General features: G+C 42.9%; 1 protein-coding gene across 1 annotated transcript in view; it reads right to left on the reverse strand.

Moving 5' to 3' along the window:
- Positions 1-17,011, reverse strand: part of FRY (FRY microtubule binding protein) — a 248,280-nt gene extending 231,269 nt beyond the window's left edge. Inside the window, 1 exon segment of the mRNA XM_070380441.1 lies at positions 16,795-17,011. Within this exon segment, the coding sequence (XP_070236542.1) occupies positions 16,795-16,864 (70 nt within the window). The 5' untranslated portion in view covers positions 16,865-17,011.
- Positions 17,012-18,833: the final 1,822 nt, after the last annotated feature.

Consider the following 18,833-nt stretch of genomic DNA (forward strand, 5'->3'; position numbering starts at 1 on the left):
GACTTAGCAACTATACAACAACACAGTTGAACTCATGTGAGGCTTGCAATACAGGCTTCAGCTATAGCACATACTCATACCCTGCTGCACTAGCAGTCACTCCACACAACTCTGAATTCAGAGATTTTCTGAAGTTCCAGAAATACACCTCTTTACCAAAAGGTCTACAGGGAGTGGTAAAGACCAGATCGCCAAGGCAAGATGTTACAAAGAGACTCCAGGACTCTGTGGTCCCTGGCCCTATTGTCTTAGCAATGAACAAACATGTTAAAACCATTAACTCACAGAGGAATTTAGATAAGCATTAATTAAATAATAAGAATGGCCACAATTTATCAAGTAATTACAACAGTGAGGCTGTATATTAAACACTTTATAAACTTTACTGTTGTTGTTCAGTCAGTAAGTCGTGATCCACTCTTTGTGACCCCATGAACTGCAGCACACCAGGCTTCCCTGTCCTTCACTATATCCCAGAGCTTGCTCAAATTCATATCCATTGAGTCAGTAATGCCATACAACCATCTCATCCTCTGTCGCCCCCTTCTTCTTCTGCCCTCAATCTTTCTCAGCATCAGGGTCTTTTCCTTCGCATCAGGTGGCCAAAGTATTGGAGCTTCAACTTCAGCATCGATCCTTCCCGTGAATATTCAAGGTTGATTTCCGTTACAATTGACTGGTCTGATCTCCTTGCTATCCAAGGGACTCTCTAGAGTCTTCTCCAACACAACAATTTGAAAGAATCAATTCTCTGGTGCTCAGCCTTCGAGTGGTCCAACACTCACATCTATACATGACTACTGGAAAAACCATAGCTCTGACTATATGGGCCTTTGCTGGCAAAGTGATGTCTCTGCTTTTTAATATGCTGTCTAGGTTTGTCACAGCTTTCCTTCCAAGGGGCAAGCGTCTTTTAATTTCATGGTTGCAATCCCCATCCACAGTGATTTTCAGTTCAGTTCAGTCACTCAGCAGTGATTTTAGAGCCCAAGAAAATAAAATATGTCACTGCTTCCAGTTTTTCCTCTTCTACTTGCCATGAAGTGATGGGACTCATTCAATTATTTTTATAAAGAGATATAATATATATTAAAACCTTTCTATAGAATCAGAGTGGAAGCACCTTGCTCAAAGTCACATAGCAAGTTAGGGGCTGAGGCAAAGCACATGGTCATAACTATCCCAAATCACACAGAAAAAAGTAAATCAAACAAGCTTAAATCAATTCTTTCCATACTTTGTATTACAATCAAAATTAATGAACTCCAGTGGTCAAAGAGGTAGAAGAATTAAAAAAGGACAAAAACAAAGTAAAACATCATGGTTCCTCCACGTAAAGAAGGGTCCATGTTGAAGAACCACAGTTTTGTGCGGGGACTGAAGCCGTCCTTACACCAGAACACAATGAAGAACTAGGTTTGAATTATGGCCCTTTCTCCTTTGTGCCGCGTGACCAGCACTGCATCATTTCCTTCTGCAGCAGGGCTTGGTGAAGGGTGTGATTCACTTCTGTTTTTCAGTAAGAAAAAAATAAAAGCAAGTAACCCCAATGAGATGACACTCTTGGCTGGTAGTTAACTTTCCACTTACAAGGAAGGAGATGGAGCCTTGGACCCAAGCTCTGAGCACACATGACTTTGCCAGCCCAGCACCATCAAGCCTGGGCTGTTCTTTGGCACGAGTTGAACCCTGTCCATAAGGAACTTTCTAGCCTCCTCTCCACTGTGTGGGTCTACAGCAGAAACCTCATGACAACACTGAGCTGAATAGATCAGTTGAGTGGTCATCTTTCAATATAACACATGGTTTAATCAGACACAGACCGAAGTGGGGAGGGATGGCCTCGGAACACCGTCAACAATTTATCCTTTCCCCAGAGCCTGAAGAGCACTTTCATTCTCCTGGCCCAAGAAGTGACAGTCTCTGAGTCACTCCCTGAAACAAGAGCCTTATCTGGCAGAACAATATGATATTTAATGAGCTCACTGGGCCAGTTTGAAGACTGTTATTTTGTGTATAAAGGACACTTGAGAACTGTTGAGTGGCCCTTCCATCACTGGAGTTTGGACCCTTCATGAGTAATTAGAGCCTCGGCCTGAGTTAGTGTTTTATTAGCAAATAAGTATACTGAGCTCTTTGTTTTTCACTTAACTATAAGCCAGCTTTTCCTCAATTTCTGCATCATGCCCACCAAACCCAGGCTCTTCAACTCTCACTAGCATGAAAATACAGAGTAGTATGTCCTACTCCTTCTACCTTGAATTGTATTCCCTGCCCTGAACCAACACTGCACGCCTGGGCCATGACTGTGATGACAGAGTGTGGGGTCAGAGATGGGATCCAAGTCTGTGTTCTACCAAATTTTTTCTTTATGACTTTTTTTATTTGTTACAGGACTGGGTTTTGGAAAGCTTTTTATTAAAATATCTCATTAATATGCTTAAAATGTAATGAAATAGCTAATAATATTGCATACGAAACTATACTTATAAAATGTGATGGAGAAAGAGAAGAAAAGGAGAAAAGAAAAAAAAATTAATAAGGGAAAAGAACCCAAATCAAGAAGAACATGAAAGGAAAAGAACAGAAAGAAGTAAATAATCTACAGAATTCTTAAGCCTACCAGAACAAACAGATTGGGTAAACATGGTCAAGACAATGAATTCAGATGATGATGCGAGTTCACAATGATATTGTAATTATTCAGTATGCTTGCTACCATCAACATGAGGCCGACCCTGCCTGTGGGAACATCACTCTCAGTGCTGACACACAGTTCCAAGGGCCAAGGCGAAGACCACCACTCAAGGCTGTGGAAAAGACCAGACTGTCCTGGGAAGGCAGAGAGGCAGGGGCAGCAGCAAGGCTGGCAAGGAGGAGTTAAGATGCTCCAGGTGAGGGGTGATGAAGACCTGGAGCAAGGCTGTGGTAGAGGGATGGTGACGGAGACCCAGATGCAGAAAGAAGCACAAGACGTCTCAGCCAGGTTTTGAATGAAGACCAAAGGGTTGAAAACAGCTGAGTTTCTTGCCTGAGACGACCCCTAGAGAAATTCAGCATCTATAATGAGAATACTGAGCACAGTAAGGACCTGGAGGAGAGAGATGAAGCTACAGCTTCACCAGGCTGTTGAGAAAAAGATTCAGCGTTGGAGAGGACTACCAGCAAAGCAGGGAAAGAACAGAAAAGCTGGCCTTCAGGGTCGGTGAACCACATTTACGTACAAACAATAGTCACTCTTACTCAGAGACACAATTCATCTTTCATGGGGTTGGTCCCTCATCATACTCAACTGTGATTACTGATTTATGTAGGTCTCTTTCACCAGACAATCCTCTCCTTAAGAGCAGGAACTTGACTCATGTTCAGCTTAACGTCATCGCTGGTCGTTAGGATTTAGTTTTTGTTTCTCCTTCTGCTGTTTTCACCGAACTATGTGTCCCAAGGCTGGACGCAGCATGTCAATCAGAGTGGCCAAGAATGAATTGATCTATTTTCAGGAACAAATGGGCATTCCAGAAGTTCCCCCAGCAACCGAACCGCAGTTGCAAGCTTGCACTGAGGGCTGAAAAGGCAAGCACCTGCATCTTTCAAACGTTCTGTTGGCACAGCAGCACAGGAGACGGGGGCTGGGCAGGGCTCCTGCTGGTCCACCGGCAGAACAGAGGCTCTGCAGGTGGAGCTAAATCTGAATCCAGCTGCCAGTGCTTACTCACGCCCTTCCCTTGGGGAAGTCATTTATTTTAGGGTTTTTACCTGTGAGGAGACATTTGCCTCACCAGGATTTAATGACGTTTAAATGAGATGGCACATAGCACGCTGGCTGAAACCGAGCCAATTCTTCTTATTGGACTATTTGTAAGATTAACTTGGGGTGGGGGAGGCCATGGACAGGTAAAGTCAGGCTTAAAGCCCTTTCAAATAGCTGAATCTGAACAATGAGATTGAAAGCTAAACCTCACTGGAAAATACTGACATTTCTATGTAAGCAGAAACATCTGAAAATAGGAAAATATTTGGTCATTTTTGGGTAACAACAAAATTAAGGATATTTCATCTGCTACTCGGGGAAGGTTATGGCACCCCACTCTAGTACTCTTGCCTGGCAAATCCCATGGATGGAGGAGCCTGGTGGGCTGCAGTCCATGGGGTCGCTAGGAGTCTGACTCGACTGAGCAGCTTCACTTTCTCTTTTCACTTCCATACATTGGAGAAGGAAATGGCAACCCACTCCAGTGTTCTAGCCTGGAGAATCCTGGGACGGGGGAGCCTGCTGGGCTGCCGTCTATGCGGTCGCACAGAGTCGGACACAACTTGAAGCGACTTAGCAGCAGCATCTGCTACTGCCAAATGGCATGAATTAATACTGTATTTTTTCATTTTAATCTAACAACAGATTTGAATATACTCATTACGTTCCTTTGCGTTTTTGTCTTTCAACTGAGAACTAGGTACAATCTCAAGTTTCTGATGTAGTAATATTCTTCCTTACAACTTGGTTTTTTAAAAAAAACAAAAAATCAGATTCAATTTGTTATTGAAGGGGCATAAGAAAGGAAGCATCAGAAAATGCTCCTTTTTCTGAAACTGGAGGCAAAGAGAGAAAATTTTTATTTTGAGTACTCTCAAAACTCTTTGCCACTGCTTCTTGATACACATCACTGTGGTAAACTGCTACGAAGTACATGTCAACGTCCTTCTGCTCCTACCTGAGGTTCATCAATTTTACCTACTGTTAATCAGTATCTTTAGGGCTTCCCTGGTGGCTCAGACAGTAAAGAATCCGCCTGCAACGCGGGATTTCTGGGTTCGATCCCTGGGTCAGGAAGATCCCCTGGAGGAGGGGATGGCAACCCACTCCAGTATTCTTGCCTGGAGAATCCCATGGAGAGAGGAGCCTGGTGGGCTACAGTTCATGAGGTCGAAAAGAATCGAATATGACTGAGCGACTCAGCACAACACTTCATAATTTAGTGTTTATCCTAGAGTCTAGGTTTGATTCCCAGCTCTGCCACTTACAAATGGTATATATCAAGTTGGGTCATGGTGAAGATTAGAGAAAATGATGCAGGTAAAGCATTTAATAACAGCACTGATACTTCCACAAGGGCTTATAACATCAGCTATTATTATTACGTTTAATGCAATGTTACATAACAACAGGTGGTCATTAATAGTCATCTGTAATTGTACATTTTATGTTTTATGGGGGTTACTACTGGTGGCTCTTGCCTGGGAAATCCCATGGACAGAGGAGCCTAGTGGGCAGGAGTCCACAGGGGTCGAGTGTCCAAAGAGTTGGACACAACTGAGCGACTGAACACACACTGGTGGCTCCCCTCTCCCCTTGGTAAAAGACTACTTTGTTCAGGTAGCAGGCAGAAGTCTTATCTAAGACTTTGGTCCAGAAGGTGGACCAAACCCAGTGCAGGGCATGAATCAAGTTTGTTGAAGCCAACACGGTAATTCCATTCAACTTTGCCAGTGACTGGCATGTGACACAATTCCAACCAGAGGAATACAAGAAGTTTGCTGGGGTTTGTTTGTTTGTTTTTTTAGCAAAATCTTCTCCTTCCTGCCAGAAGACCAACCCAAGTGGGCCTCCTCCCTTCCTCTCAAGTAGAGTGAAGATATTTAGAACCAAGGTAGTCATCTTGTTATCATGCAGTACCAGTCTAAAGATGGATGGTCTGGGTCCTCCAGGTTCTAAAGCCCCTTGGAATCGCCCAGCTTCACCCAGGCTGTGGGTGAGGCATGCTAATTAAGTCTTCATTCTTTCAGCCATGAGAAAGTTTATCTATTTTGTATAGCAAAGGCATCCTAGAATGATACACAGTTCACATCACTAGATGGCAAAGTTAGTTCTATGTATTAACCATACCATTATACCTGTGAATGGCAGGTTTTTTGAGTGGTGACAAGAGGGATTTAAGATTTAGAAATGAAACTCACTGATGTTCAGAATGCTACTCAATTTCCAATTTCTATTTTTTCTTTCCTTTTTTAAAAAATAAATAAAGCAGTTGACTAATCACAATAAGAATTTGAATTTCAACTCCTTTGTCCCTCTAAGAAAATGGTAATAAGCACTGAAATGGCAAACAGAACAGTTAACAAGAGAAAGAAAAGCAGCCAAGGTGAAACAGATTTGGGGATATTTAAACTGTGATAGAATCTTCATTCTCATTCATAATTGTGACCTTTCTTAAAGTTCAAGCATTTAAATTGTTGGTTAAAAATTACTTGTTTTTTTAAGTTGAAAATGGGCCAAGTTTTCAAATAGCTTCCAAATGGATATCTCAATTGGCATAAACTAGGATTACCTTTCCCATAATGATAAGGACTGGGGATTTGTTTAGTAAATGGAATGCAAAATCAGGAGGCAAGACTAAAATGTCTCATTTTCTTGTTTGCTAGTGATTGTATTCAATCAAGTAAAACAGAAAAAGGACAGGTTGTCGTGGAAGAAAAGATGAGGTCAGGCCTCAGGGTCACCATTAAGTCAAGAAGGAGGGGGACCAAAGACCCAGAGTGGCCCAACAGGGGGTGAGCTTCTCTACAGACTCACCAAGGAAGCCATGATTCTCATTGGAAAAAAGTAGATCAATACAGAGGTAGGGGACTGTTGCTGCTATTGTTCAGCTGCTGAGTCGTGTCTGACTCTGCAACCCCATGGACTGCAGTTCGCCAGGCTTCCCTGTCCTTCACCATCTCCCAGAGTTTGCTCAAACTCCTGTTCGTGGAATTGGTGATGTGAGGTGCAAACTATTATGCACAAGATAAGCTACAAGGATATACTGTATAACCCAGAGAATATAGCTAATATTTTATAATAAGTACAAATGAAGTATATAACCTTTAAAAATTATGAGTCAGTATTCTGTACACCCACAACATACACTATTGTACATCAATTATACGTCAACTAAAAACAGAAAAATAGACGATTAATTCTAGGGCGCTGACACAGTACATGTAATACTAAGGTTAAGTCCATGTTGTCTTTCAACTGCAAGGCCTCACTTTGGGGGAAGATTTGTTAGAAACGTGGTTTTCAAAAACTTAAAAGTTGAAAAGCAGGTTTTTTATTTTTTAAAGGAAAACTGCAATTTATCAAATTCTCATTGTTGCTCTAACCTGTAAATTTTAAACTGCTTATAATCTGCCAAAGTCATAGGCAAGCTACTCAGCTAGAGCAACTTTTCCAGTCTTAAGATTCTTTAAAGCTGTCACAGGGCTTTCTACCTAGCTGCAAGCATTATGTAAAGGTCAACAGTATAATAAACCAAACAATGTTTCAGACAGATTTTCTAATAGAACCCTGCATCCTTATGAACTTTATTTCAGTATGGCTTAATCGAAACATAGTATCTACTAAAACCTTGGAGAGTATCCTTGGGCTGTAGCCTCCAGAACGCCAGCCATCTCCATAAACACTTTATCTCGCTATGCAGAAAGAAACGCCTGTCTCCAGATGAAGAATGCCAGCCCCTCAGATTGGAGACAACCCTGTTCAAACTCCCTGAGTTAGACACACAGTCACTTTGCTGTAAAAATAACGACAGGAAGAACCCAATAGGCTGTATAATGCCACAACTTTATCTTATTCAGGATACTGAAGAGCTGGTTAGCTCAAGAAACTGACCAAGCTTGGAAAGTCAGAGACGGGTCTCCACTTATCAGTCAAGTTCAAAAACCTACAGCTCACCCTCCTTCCGTCTGGCTTTAACGGAGCGGGAGAAATAACTGACAAATATCACGATGTTGACATAAACCTCTTTTTTTCAGTGGCAGCATTCAAAACCCTTCACACAAAACAGCTACAGACAGAGTCAGGTTTGTTCCTTCTAAGTAAGGAAGTGAGGGAAGGAGATGATCAAGGTCACACACAGAAAAATAACAGAAAAACAGGGAAGGAAAACCTAATCTTGTATTTGCACAATTGAAGCATCTTATTGATTTGACAGTTACATAATATATCATTTTCCTGATTTGCCAATTCCTTCCTACATAAATATGGCATTCAAATGGAATTGTACTCAAGTATTACCCTAGTTAATCTAATACCCTCTCCTTTTCACGTTGCCAAAATACATATTTACCTGTTTAAATCCTAACTCAAAGAAGTCAGCCTAGTGTTTCTTAAACTTAGGACAAAAAAAATTGAACAGAGATTTAATTGTATATTCTATAGTGTTGTGCTTGTGGCATTAGCTGAGAAATCCTAGAAATTTCAAAGCTGTCTTCACTGCTCAACCACTGTGCACTTTTCAACTGAGAACAGCAGAGGCAGTTAGAGTCGTATATCAAATTAGAGTTGATAAAAGCACTTAATGTAGATTTGAATGCCTTCTTGAAAAAGATTTCAGCTCTCTTAAATTGACATGACAACAAGTTCTTACAGCAGCATAAAAAGTATTAGCTGAAATGTTACGGCTTTGGCTTAAATTTCCATCTGTAGCTCATCAAATGACTAAAACAGTAGAAAGGAATTAAACCAAAATCAGACTCATTACAGAGTCTGATATGCTGGCAGAATATAAACTTTCACTACTTAGCATCTGGAGTTTTGGATGACTAACACTGAAATGCTTGTGCTTGTGTGTTCTGTAAAAAAGAAGAAGTGTTTGTAACAATATAGGTGAGATATATGATCATTAAACAACTTACAGAAATATACTTCACACACACACACATCCCTTCTCTCTTAAGCCCCCAAATATTCTGAAGGGCGATCCACCTCAAATGAAATATAATGGCTTTAAGTTAGTCCTATGCCAAAATTCTGATAAACATCGTAACTCTTCACATTTTTCTAAGGTAAAGAATGTTTGAAACCCTTGCTCTCCCAAATACTGACATCTGGTTAAGTGTTCCAGAGTAAATAATTTACATTTCCTCCTCTCCTTCAGCCATCCTGCTAGAATGGAATATTGGAAAATGTTCTCACAGGACTTTGCCTGTAAACACCAGGCTTCCAATAGTTCTCTGACGCAGTGAAATACATCCAGAAAGTTAACGTCAACAGAGTCTTTCAAACACCTCCTCCCAAATAAAATTCTCTAGGGCACACAATCTTTCTGAAATATCACTGGATCCTCTCCTAGTCCTGGGAACTTTTGCATTACTCGTCCTGTGTTCTGAATCTAAAAAGGAAGGAAGGGAAACTCTGAGACCTCTGATGCTGGGATCCAGGTCTGAACGAGCGATGACGCTCCCAAAGCAGTGTGTCCAGTGCACAGAAGATGCTCAAGAAGAAAGAAGTAATGGACAGTGTCTGCCTTGCTTCACCGACAGTATCAAGAAGCAAAGCATTCTGGAGTAATAACCAAGAAAAGCTGATGCTAAGATAGTAAGTTTTTTGAGTGTGAATATAAAGCAGCATTGAAGAGTAAATTAAAACGTTCTAATGGAAAAGGCTATTTCTATTTCTCCTCCAAAACTGGGAGATGCATTTCAGCTCAAAGAGACAGCATTCTTTTATTCATACAGCCAACAGTTCTACAATGGGACAATATTGAAGTGAACATGATGAATGGGACCTATCAAATGAGAGAGATTAGTACAAAGAAAAAGAGATAAGGCTGTGTACTATCTTTTCCATAAATGCCACTCTCCAGGAAGTGGGTGCCTGCTAAACCTTCTGCCCTGGGGTCATCTGCAAATAGTGGGTGATACCCAAAAGGCACCATATTGTGGAATATTTGAAATGTTTAAGTGTTCAAAAGAAACTAAGAAACGCTAGGGTACAAATAAATTCAGGAATTTTTCATACAGATGTGTTTTGGATGGACTCACCTCTGTGTACCTTAGGTGATAAATGCCAAGCTATACTGCATTTCAAAAGTCCCATGCAAAGGTCAAGCCCACGGACTAAGATCATTATTTGCTCATTTGATCTGAAAACTCACAAAATATACCTACATGCTGCCATATGGGTATCTCATGCCAGAGAAGATAAACGTTGGGAAAATTAAGCCTTATTATCCCAAACCAGGAACATTCAATAAGCTAGTTTATTCCTAATCAATGCATCAAATTCTTCAAATGAGGTAACGTAGTGTTTGAAGGTGCTGAGCAGACTACAAGACACTAAATAATTTAAGGTTTAGTACGAAAAAAAAACCTGCACAAAAGGTTATATTCAGGGCTGTCAATCTATGGAACATTTCCAACACAAGTAAAATGTCATTTCTCATCAACTCAAACTTATTTCTGAAGCCAGCTCATTCGAAGTATCCCACCAGGCTCAGAAATAAAGATGTAACTAATAAGATGATCAGGACTCATGGAATCTATTCAATTCCTTGAACTGTACCCAAAAGTGAACTAGTGAGTCATGGGTATTAAACTGTTTTGAAACAGATGTCTTTTAAATAAAGGGCATATTTGCATGTTGTATCAGTTGAAACATCTAAATACTGGTAACTTTCTCAAATATCCTGGGTGGTTCCCAGATTGTAAAACTATCCAGGTCATCTCTCCTTCTTGCCTACTACCGTTTGCCTTTCGGACTATTTCAGTTCTTGCTGACAACTTCTCCAAGCACCATGGAAAAGTAGGCAAAGAAGCTAAAACTGAATCATTTTGGGTGGCCAGTCTTGTGGGCAGCGGGGCTGGTTTACGGTGGCAGAGACCAGAGCTATCAGGTAAGCCAAGACACCCGAACTACAGACACATCTCCATCATCCTTGGAAATAGTCTCCCTGTTCTGATAAAGACAATTAAGAATTTGCTACTGATTCAAAAAAAAAAAAAAACCCCACAGCATAGCAGAGAAACGTCAACAAGCAAAGGACAATTCTAAAAGAAGACCATTAATACATTCTTATGTATTTGAGTTATTTAATTATGCATTTAATAACTTTTAGAAATGGGGGAAATCAACATAAAATATTCTACTAGAAGAAATGTACCCTTTTACATGCATCTTTTGTGAGTACATGTATGTGAAATGACCATAGGGTGCAGAGCTGCCTATGTATTGTATTTAATAATGAGAGTGAAGAATCGATAACACTTAAGTCTTTCAAACAGCTATGTACTAAGGAGATGATGTTCTCCATCTTGAAAGAGAAAAAGAGAGGAGGGGTGGGTGGGGAGAGGGAGACAGCTCTTCAAAGGTACACAGGGAAGGAAGAGGCTAAGAACTGGGTAACTCGGTCAGTCAACAAGAATGAAAATACCTATAAAGCACTACATTGCCCAAAGTGTTCTTGATCCTTTGGTCATTCTGTGGGTGATTTTTAAAAAATGAGATTATCACTGGATTCGGGGAGGGGCTGATGGCACTTTACTACCATCCTAGCTTTGAGCAAATCACTTTTTCGACACTCATTTTTCTGATTTTCATCTGTAAAATATAGGTAATACATGACCTTGCAGGGTTACTGGGAAGAGTAAAGATAATAAACAGAGTGGTCATATGCCCTCCTTTGCCCAGGGCAGTCCCTGTTCATGCCTAGTATCCCAGCATAATTATTAACTTTCACTCGCAAGTGTCTCAGTTCGGACAAACAATGATGTGGTTTGCCCTACATATAAATTACCAAGTATAACATCTGACACAAGGTGGGCCCTCAGGCACTGTGGCAGCTACTGCTACTCTAGATTCTAGGATTTTTCATGCATTTCAACCTAAAAAATAAACCCTTAAAAGCAAATAAAAATCTCAAATTTGCTTTTATCATAAACCCAGGATACATCAACTCTTTCTCCTTGGAGAGAGTGGGTATTGATTTGGGGTTCCACTTCTCATCAGGACCATCAACTATTTTAGCTGATGTGAAATGGGAACAGGAACCCGGGGTAACTCTCCTCTAGATGCCTGGAACAGTGCTGTGTGCTCCCCACTGTTAGAAGAGCCAGGTGGGTGCGCTTGCACTTGAGTTGTACAGCTCTACTGGACTCAGGCAACCTGGCTAACCTCTTCAGCTTTTGACGTCTTTAAACCAACTCCAGGGGCCTTCCTGGTGCTATAGTGGATAAGAATCCATGTGCCATTGCAGGAGACATGAGTTTGATCCCTGGTCCAGGAAGACCCCCACATACTGTGGAGCAACTAAGCCCATGTACCACAACTACTGAGCCTGAGCCCAGGAGCCGAAAAAACGGAAACCACATGCCCTAGAGTCCATGCTCCACAACTCGAGAAGCCACTGCAATGAGAAGGCCTGCTCTGCAACTAGAGAAAAGCCCGTGCAACAGTGAAGATCCAGCACAGCTCCCACCTTCCTCCCCCACCCCTCAAAAAAAACCCACTCTACCAAACTAAACTAACACCTGGAGATGTCTAAGGCTTTCTCATAGCATCTTTGTGGTATTCTGTGACATCTACAGGGATCACTAAATATTGCTCTGCGGTGGATGGATGTGTTTCCAATCCTCACTTCCACGTGGCTTCTCTTCGTCCTCAGAACTGACCATATACTAACCGCATTTCTGCAGCAGACAGAAACACTGTCCTTATCACCACAACCTAAATCATATCTGAGAAATGCCACACTCAACTCTTCCACTAAAGCAAGTTTCTCTACAGCAAGATGAGTCATTTTAAATGTACAACGGTCCCTTCCAAAACGGGCCTGGGGCTTGTTCAGTTCCCTGCTACTGCTAAGTTGCTTCAGTCGTGTCCGACTCTGTTCGACCCCATAGACGGCAGCCCACCAGGCTGCCCCGTCCCTGGGATTCTCCAGGCAAGAAGACTGGAGTGGGTTGCCATTTCCTTCTCCAATGCATGAAAGTGAAAAGTGAAAGTGAAGTCGCTCAGTCGTGTCTGACCATTCGAGACCCAATGGACTGCAGCCTACCAGGCTCCTCCGTCCATGGGATTTTCCAGGCAAGAGTACTGGAGTGGGGTGCCACTGTCTTCCCTTAAATGTACAGCGGTCCCTTCCAAAACGGGCCCAGGGCTTGTTCAGTTCCCTAGAACAGTTTATTTGTCAATAAAGTTCCCGTTCCCTGAGAGCATTAACAGACATCCAGAGGTTTCTTATCTCTGTGGGGTTTGCAAGATTTGTCAGTTTTGCAGAAAGGATACAAACTGCCCTGCCTTGCAAAGATGGAGACATTGAAAGAACCCTACAGGCCCCTTCATCCGCTCGGCTCCATGTTCACTGCATATTATGGGGTGGGGTGAAACAAAGGAATGCTGGTTAGAAGTTTCAGATAGGTAGGCAAGCCTACATACCAGCTCTGAGCCTCCATACAAAGCAAGCCCTCCTTTCCATGAAACAACTGGGAACTACCTGCCCTAAACATTTTTCTGTAGCAAACCTGGAAGGCCAAGGTGACTTTCTGCCACTGAGAATATTCCCAGGCCATCTCCCACGCTGCTGGAAGGTATGTACTTAGGGAAGGTAGGCATATTCCAATAGTAGCTGAGGTGGAAAAGGGGGCGGGGGTAAAGTTAAAAAGGAAATCTAGAAAAACAAATGGCCCAAAGCAAGAGGTTTTAGTAAATATTGACTACTCACAGAATCCACTGAGGCTGTCAATGCTAAGGTGAAAAATGGTCTAAGTTTGATTTTAAGTGGGTTTAGAAGAGGGGGAAGCATTAGAATACATGCATATTCTTTTAATACTTATTGAGAGTCACAATGTGCCGGATATTGTGCTAAGTATTAATACTTGACATCTTAATGCCTCACTTACTGTGAGGTATTGTTGTTGCCTCCACCTTACAGATGAGCAAACTGAGGCAGAGAGTAGTTAATTGATTGTCCAAGGGATCACAAATGCAGGAGCTAGAGAAGTGGACCAAGTCTATCTGGTTCTGCAGCTTGTCTGTTCCAGGTGAGGGCACACCAGGTTAGGGGGCCAACGTGTGTACAGGCATGGACTGGACAGCAAGTTGCTGAAACACAGAGAGGGCAGCGAATTAACTATGGCTGGAGCAGGAGAATATAAACAAGGAACTCAAAGAGGGTCCTGTGTAGTGGTCACTGACACTCGGGGGCAAGAAGGGCTGAGAGGAAGTCTTTGAAAAGCTGGCAGAAGCCCCTCCAGGCTGCTCTATGCCAGGTGGACCAGGTGGAGACCACGGTGACACTCCAGGTTAAGCCGGGGAGGGCCCATGGTGGCCATGGCCATGGACAGCAAGGGGGCACACCTGTGAGAATCACTGACCAGCTGGGGAAGGCCTGGATAAGAGTGGGAAAGGAGCAAACAGGGACGGGTGTCCAGGCGGATAAGGAAAGCAGTGAAGTCTGCAAAAGACATTTTATTTCCGAACATCAAGGCCATTTTGAGTTTCCAGCTCCATTAAAATGAAAGTGCAGGCTGACAGAGAGGGCAAGCCTGTGAAGAAGGGAGTGTCAAAATGAACAGTGAAAGAAAAGCTAAGACACCTCATCAGGCAATGACTGATGTAATTGACTTGTTCACTCTTCAAGGGAGACAAGTATATACAAAATCACAACGTGCCATTAAAAAAAAAAATATGAAGATGTAACTCTTAACCTGGTAAATGCTCAAGGAAGCCTCTTTCCTCTTATGACCACCTTGCAAAGCAGTCAGACGTAGTTATAGAGTTTGTTTTATTGGTTTTTAATTGTCACACTTTCATAAATAAACCCCACTGCATAATTAGAGGCCTGATTCTCCATTCTGGGTGGGGGGGCCCTCACCTCTCAAACCTGTGATGCTGCGCCAATGGGCCGCCCACCCCAAGGTGCATCTTCTCAGCCTTGGGGCCCTGAGCAGGCTGAGCTCCCTAAAGCTTCCGTTTTTCACTTTGTCTTCCACACAGACGAATTCCTTTCTCTCTCTCTTTTCTTTTTTGGCCACTGAAAGCATTTAAAGCTGAGAGCTACAGTGTTGCACCAAGCTTAAAGAAGACTCAGCCTAAGGTGCATTTCCACTTCCTCTTTTAAGAAAGGACTGACAGACAGTCTGACCTCCCCCCAAAGGCACACTAGAGAAATTACCAAATTCACTCTTGTGCAAGAAGCAAATTAAGATTGAGGGTGAATGCTGTGTCTTATTCACCTCTGTAGCTCCACAGCCTGGCATGTAGTAGGTCTGGAGTAAACATTTGCTGAATGAATGAAATAATTCAAATCTGTGTCCCAGAAACTCTCAAAGTAGAAATGAAGAGTCATTCTGAACCATCTCCTGATGTGAGCGCAGGGTGGGGGAACGGAGAGAGTTTAGGAAGGGGGCAGAGAATATAAGCTTTGTCTAGAATAATCTGAAAATAGACAAGCGGAGAAAGGTTTTTAAAAAATCCCACTGGCCTCAGGATTGTCCCAACATAATTTTCTATCTAATGAGGCAATGACAGAAATTGACAGAAGAAAATAATCTGGTCTTAACACGCTCAAAATAATGATTCAGTATCACTGAATTTGAAACCACGGATTTCAAACTCACAGTAAGTCTTTCCAGAAATTGGAAAACTGCATAAAGAACCTTGTATGTCCAATTCTTGTCACTAATCAAAGGGGGAAATAGACAAAGGAAGATTCATCCTTATGTGTGAAGTATTAACACAAATAATGAATCCAAGATAAATGAATTATGATTGTAACAAAGGAATGTTGTTGGGGTGACAGTATTACTCCCAAATGGCTTCCCACTTATAGAAAAACAGCTTCAGACAAGCCCCTTGGTGTATACAGTGGCGCAAAATGACCTGGAAAAGATGGTTTCTATGGATAGCATAAGATGCATATCCCTGAACACCTTCCTGCCGAAGGTACTCTGTCTCTTTTTTCAAAGCAATTAAGTCACAGGTTTTCCTGCCCCTGTTTTGTTTACATACGAACAATCTTGTCCACAGGTCATTTGTGCAGGAGATAATTAATCACCAGCTCTTGGACCTGCAGGTAGGTTAATTAGCATGCATGCAATACAACATAAAATTTTTCTTGGAAAAAAAATTTTTTTTTAATTTCAAACAATTCAGGACCTGTAATACCAGCCAGTCTTTTAATCCAAAGCAAGTACAAAGGCTGATCAGTGAGATAGAGAAGACTTTGTTTTTAAACTGTTCAGAAAATGCAAGGCATCACTGATCACCTGAAGGCCTCATTTTAATTTGATTCCAGATCCATGATGCCTTAGAGGTTGTCTTTTTGAAAGATCTTCCTGTTAAAAGCTTTAAGTAGGTCAGAACCCTAACTTCAGAAGCCATAACATTCTGATATTCTAATAAATGATTTTACGGTCAGCAACTCACTTGTTTATGTTTCAGAAAAGCACATTATCTGGACTACGACGAACATCAGGATTTTTTTCAATTCAAGTATTAAATACTATTATATTAACATTATATACTAGTATAATTCTGAACACCAACCAATGGACAAGGAAGAGACAAATCTGCAAGCGCCTCTATATTAAAAAAAGATGAGCCAGGTTTTGGACCATTAAGTACTTTTTATTTCTTTAGACAATACCCTAATAAAACAATTATGAAGTACTCTGAAGCCCTGCCACACCCCTTTGACACTTCATGAAATCATTTCGATAAAACCTGAGCACATTAAACACACACCAAGCAGGAAATGCAGCCTGGAATACCCCGTCCTGCCCTCACCAAGAGTCTGAAGGGCCATCTCACTTGAAAATTTAATCAAACCACATCTACCGTAATTCCACCACAGCCTCTGCACTTCAGGAAGGCTAGTTCAGTCTCTGACATTTTGATTTTCATAGCAGATGGAAGCGAAAAAAAAGAAAAAACTTCCTGGGCTCACAAGCCTATGCTTTTCGCTTGAGGCTTTTATTGCTCAGATCTTACGCAACACCCAGCAAACAAACAAACAAAAAAGGTTATTTTCTGTTACTCACTATTACTCCAGGATTTCAGTAAATATTTGATACTGATCTCGAAGAAGCCGGAATCCTGCTGGCTGGCCATGTCGGCGGCATACAAAGAGCCTGTTCCCGGGGCTGGACCGTGAGCCGCACGGAGCAGGTACCGGGCGTGGGAGGGATGCGCTGGTCACAGGTTCGTGATGTAAGCGGGGTCAGCGGCTGGGAGGCTGGCTCTGCGGGTCCACCTCCGGCGAGTCCTCATGAGAAGGACGCGGCGGAGCGGGAGAGGGATGCTCGGCCGCTCCTCCTCCCGGTCCAGGACTGGCTGCCTATTCGCCGGGTGCGGATCTCTAGCCCTGGGAGGCGTCTGCCAGTGCCAGCGACGCCGGCCGCCGGTCGCCCACACGCTTGGCCCGGCAGGTACGGGGCCAAGGAAGTCCCACCTGCACCGGGTGAGCGTGGGGGCGGGGGGTGCCCCACGGCACCCCAGCACGCAGGGCTGGGGATGCGCCAGGAGGGATGGGCCAGGAGGGATGCGCCGGGAGGGTCCCCCCTACCCCCGCCCCCACAGTCCGGGCCCGACTCAGCCGTGGGAAAAACCTCCCAGCTCCTGCGGATCCTCGCCGGTGAGCCCCGCTCCGGGTGAGCTGCTCCCCGCCCCCCGGAGGGTGCACCGGCCGCGCTCCCCCACCCGCGTCCGTCCCCGGAATCCACACAGCTACGGCGGCCCAGTGGCACCCCTGGATCTGGTGGTGGATCTGAAAAGCGTCCTCCGTCCGCCCCTCCGCAAGAGGAGAGCTTGATAACAACAGGATGTCGGCCGGGGCTTTTCCCTCCCCTCCTTTCTGTGCTGCTCCCTCCCAGAAATGCTGACATTTTTGAGGGGTACCCACCCCCTACCAACGTGTGCATCCGAAGGGGACAGTACCAGCCACGAAAGCTCGTGTACAGAACGCCAGGCTCCACAATGCATCCGGCAAGCCTGTGTATTCTAAAAATCCCCGAGCCCAATAAAGCTTATTTTTTATTTGTATTAAAAAGATAAGCAAAGGCGCTGTATTCCTGGCTACACAATGGCTTTTTTCCTCCATGAAATCTTGGTATCAGGTGTCCTGACTTCAGTTAGCGTGGTTTCATGTTGTTATTTAGCTTGGCTAGGGGATTGGAGTCAATACTTTAATCTTCACAGGCTACGTTTGTGCAGGTGGGATTTGGCTAAACATCCTATAAACCATGAATCCTACCCCCATCCCCAGTTCATTTATGATCAACATATTGCAATGGGACTGATAAACTATGCTAATAATTATTTCACAAAATAATCTGAGCGCCCCTCCCCCGACTCAAAGTCAACCGGGATGAACTGTTCATTTGACAAATGGCAGGGAGAGAGTATACTTTCTCTAAGACTGAGAATTTTAAACATTTTAACAGGAAGGAGAACCTTTAGGACTGTGTCCTGAAATGCCCCAAGACACTATCAATACAATCAGCTTTCTCTTCAAACTCCTTACACAAAAGGCAAGAACCCCACCAAGAATTCCAACCATTCCTCAGTACTGTCTTAAAGTGTCCTCAGACCGACTGAGTTTTCATTTACATGCTTACCAGAGTTAATGAGCTAATTTCGTTTTATCACCTGTATTTTGAATATGTAGATTCTAGGTGAAACAGGACCCAAAGGATTTACGGAATTGGTTGTTACATTTGAGAACAAAAACTAATATCCATGCCCCCCTTTCTGGTGCCTCCCCCACTATGGACGGCAGTAATGAACAGGAAAGCTTCAGGGTGCCTTGGAGTTAATGAACACAAAGCCCCTCAAAACTCTTCAGAACTTTCTAGCTATAAGATCTAAGGCAAGCTACTAACCTCACTAAACCTTAATTTCCTCATCTGTAAAGTGGGGATTATAGTGGTACTGATCTCACTGACTTGCTGGAAGGATTAAATGACATTATGAAAGTGTTCAGCATAGTGCCTTGCATAGAGTAAACAATTAAATTTTGTTACCTTGACATTTATTATGAACTCTTAGGGACTCTAGAATCGAACTTTTAAATTTAGGTTAA

This window comes from Bos mutus, chromosome 12 (assembly GCF_027580195.1).
Source record: "Bos mutus isolate GX-2022 chromosome 12, NWIPB_WYAK_1.1, whole genome shotgun sequence".
NCBI lineage: Eukaryota > Metazoa > Chordata > Mammalia > Artiodactyla > Bovidae > Bos > Bos mutus.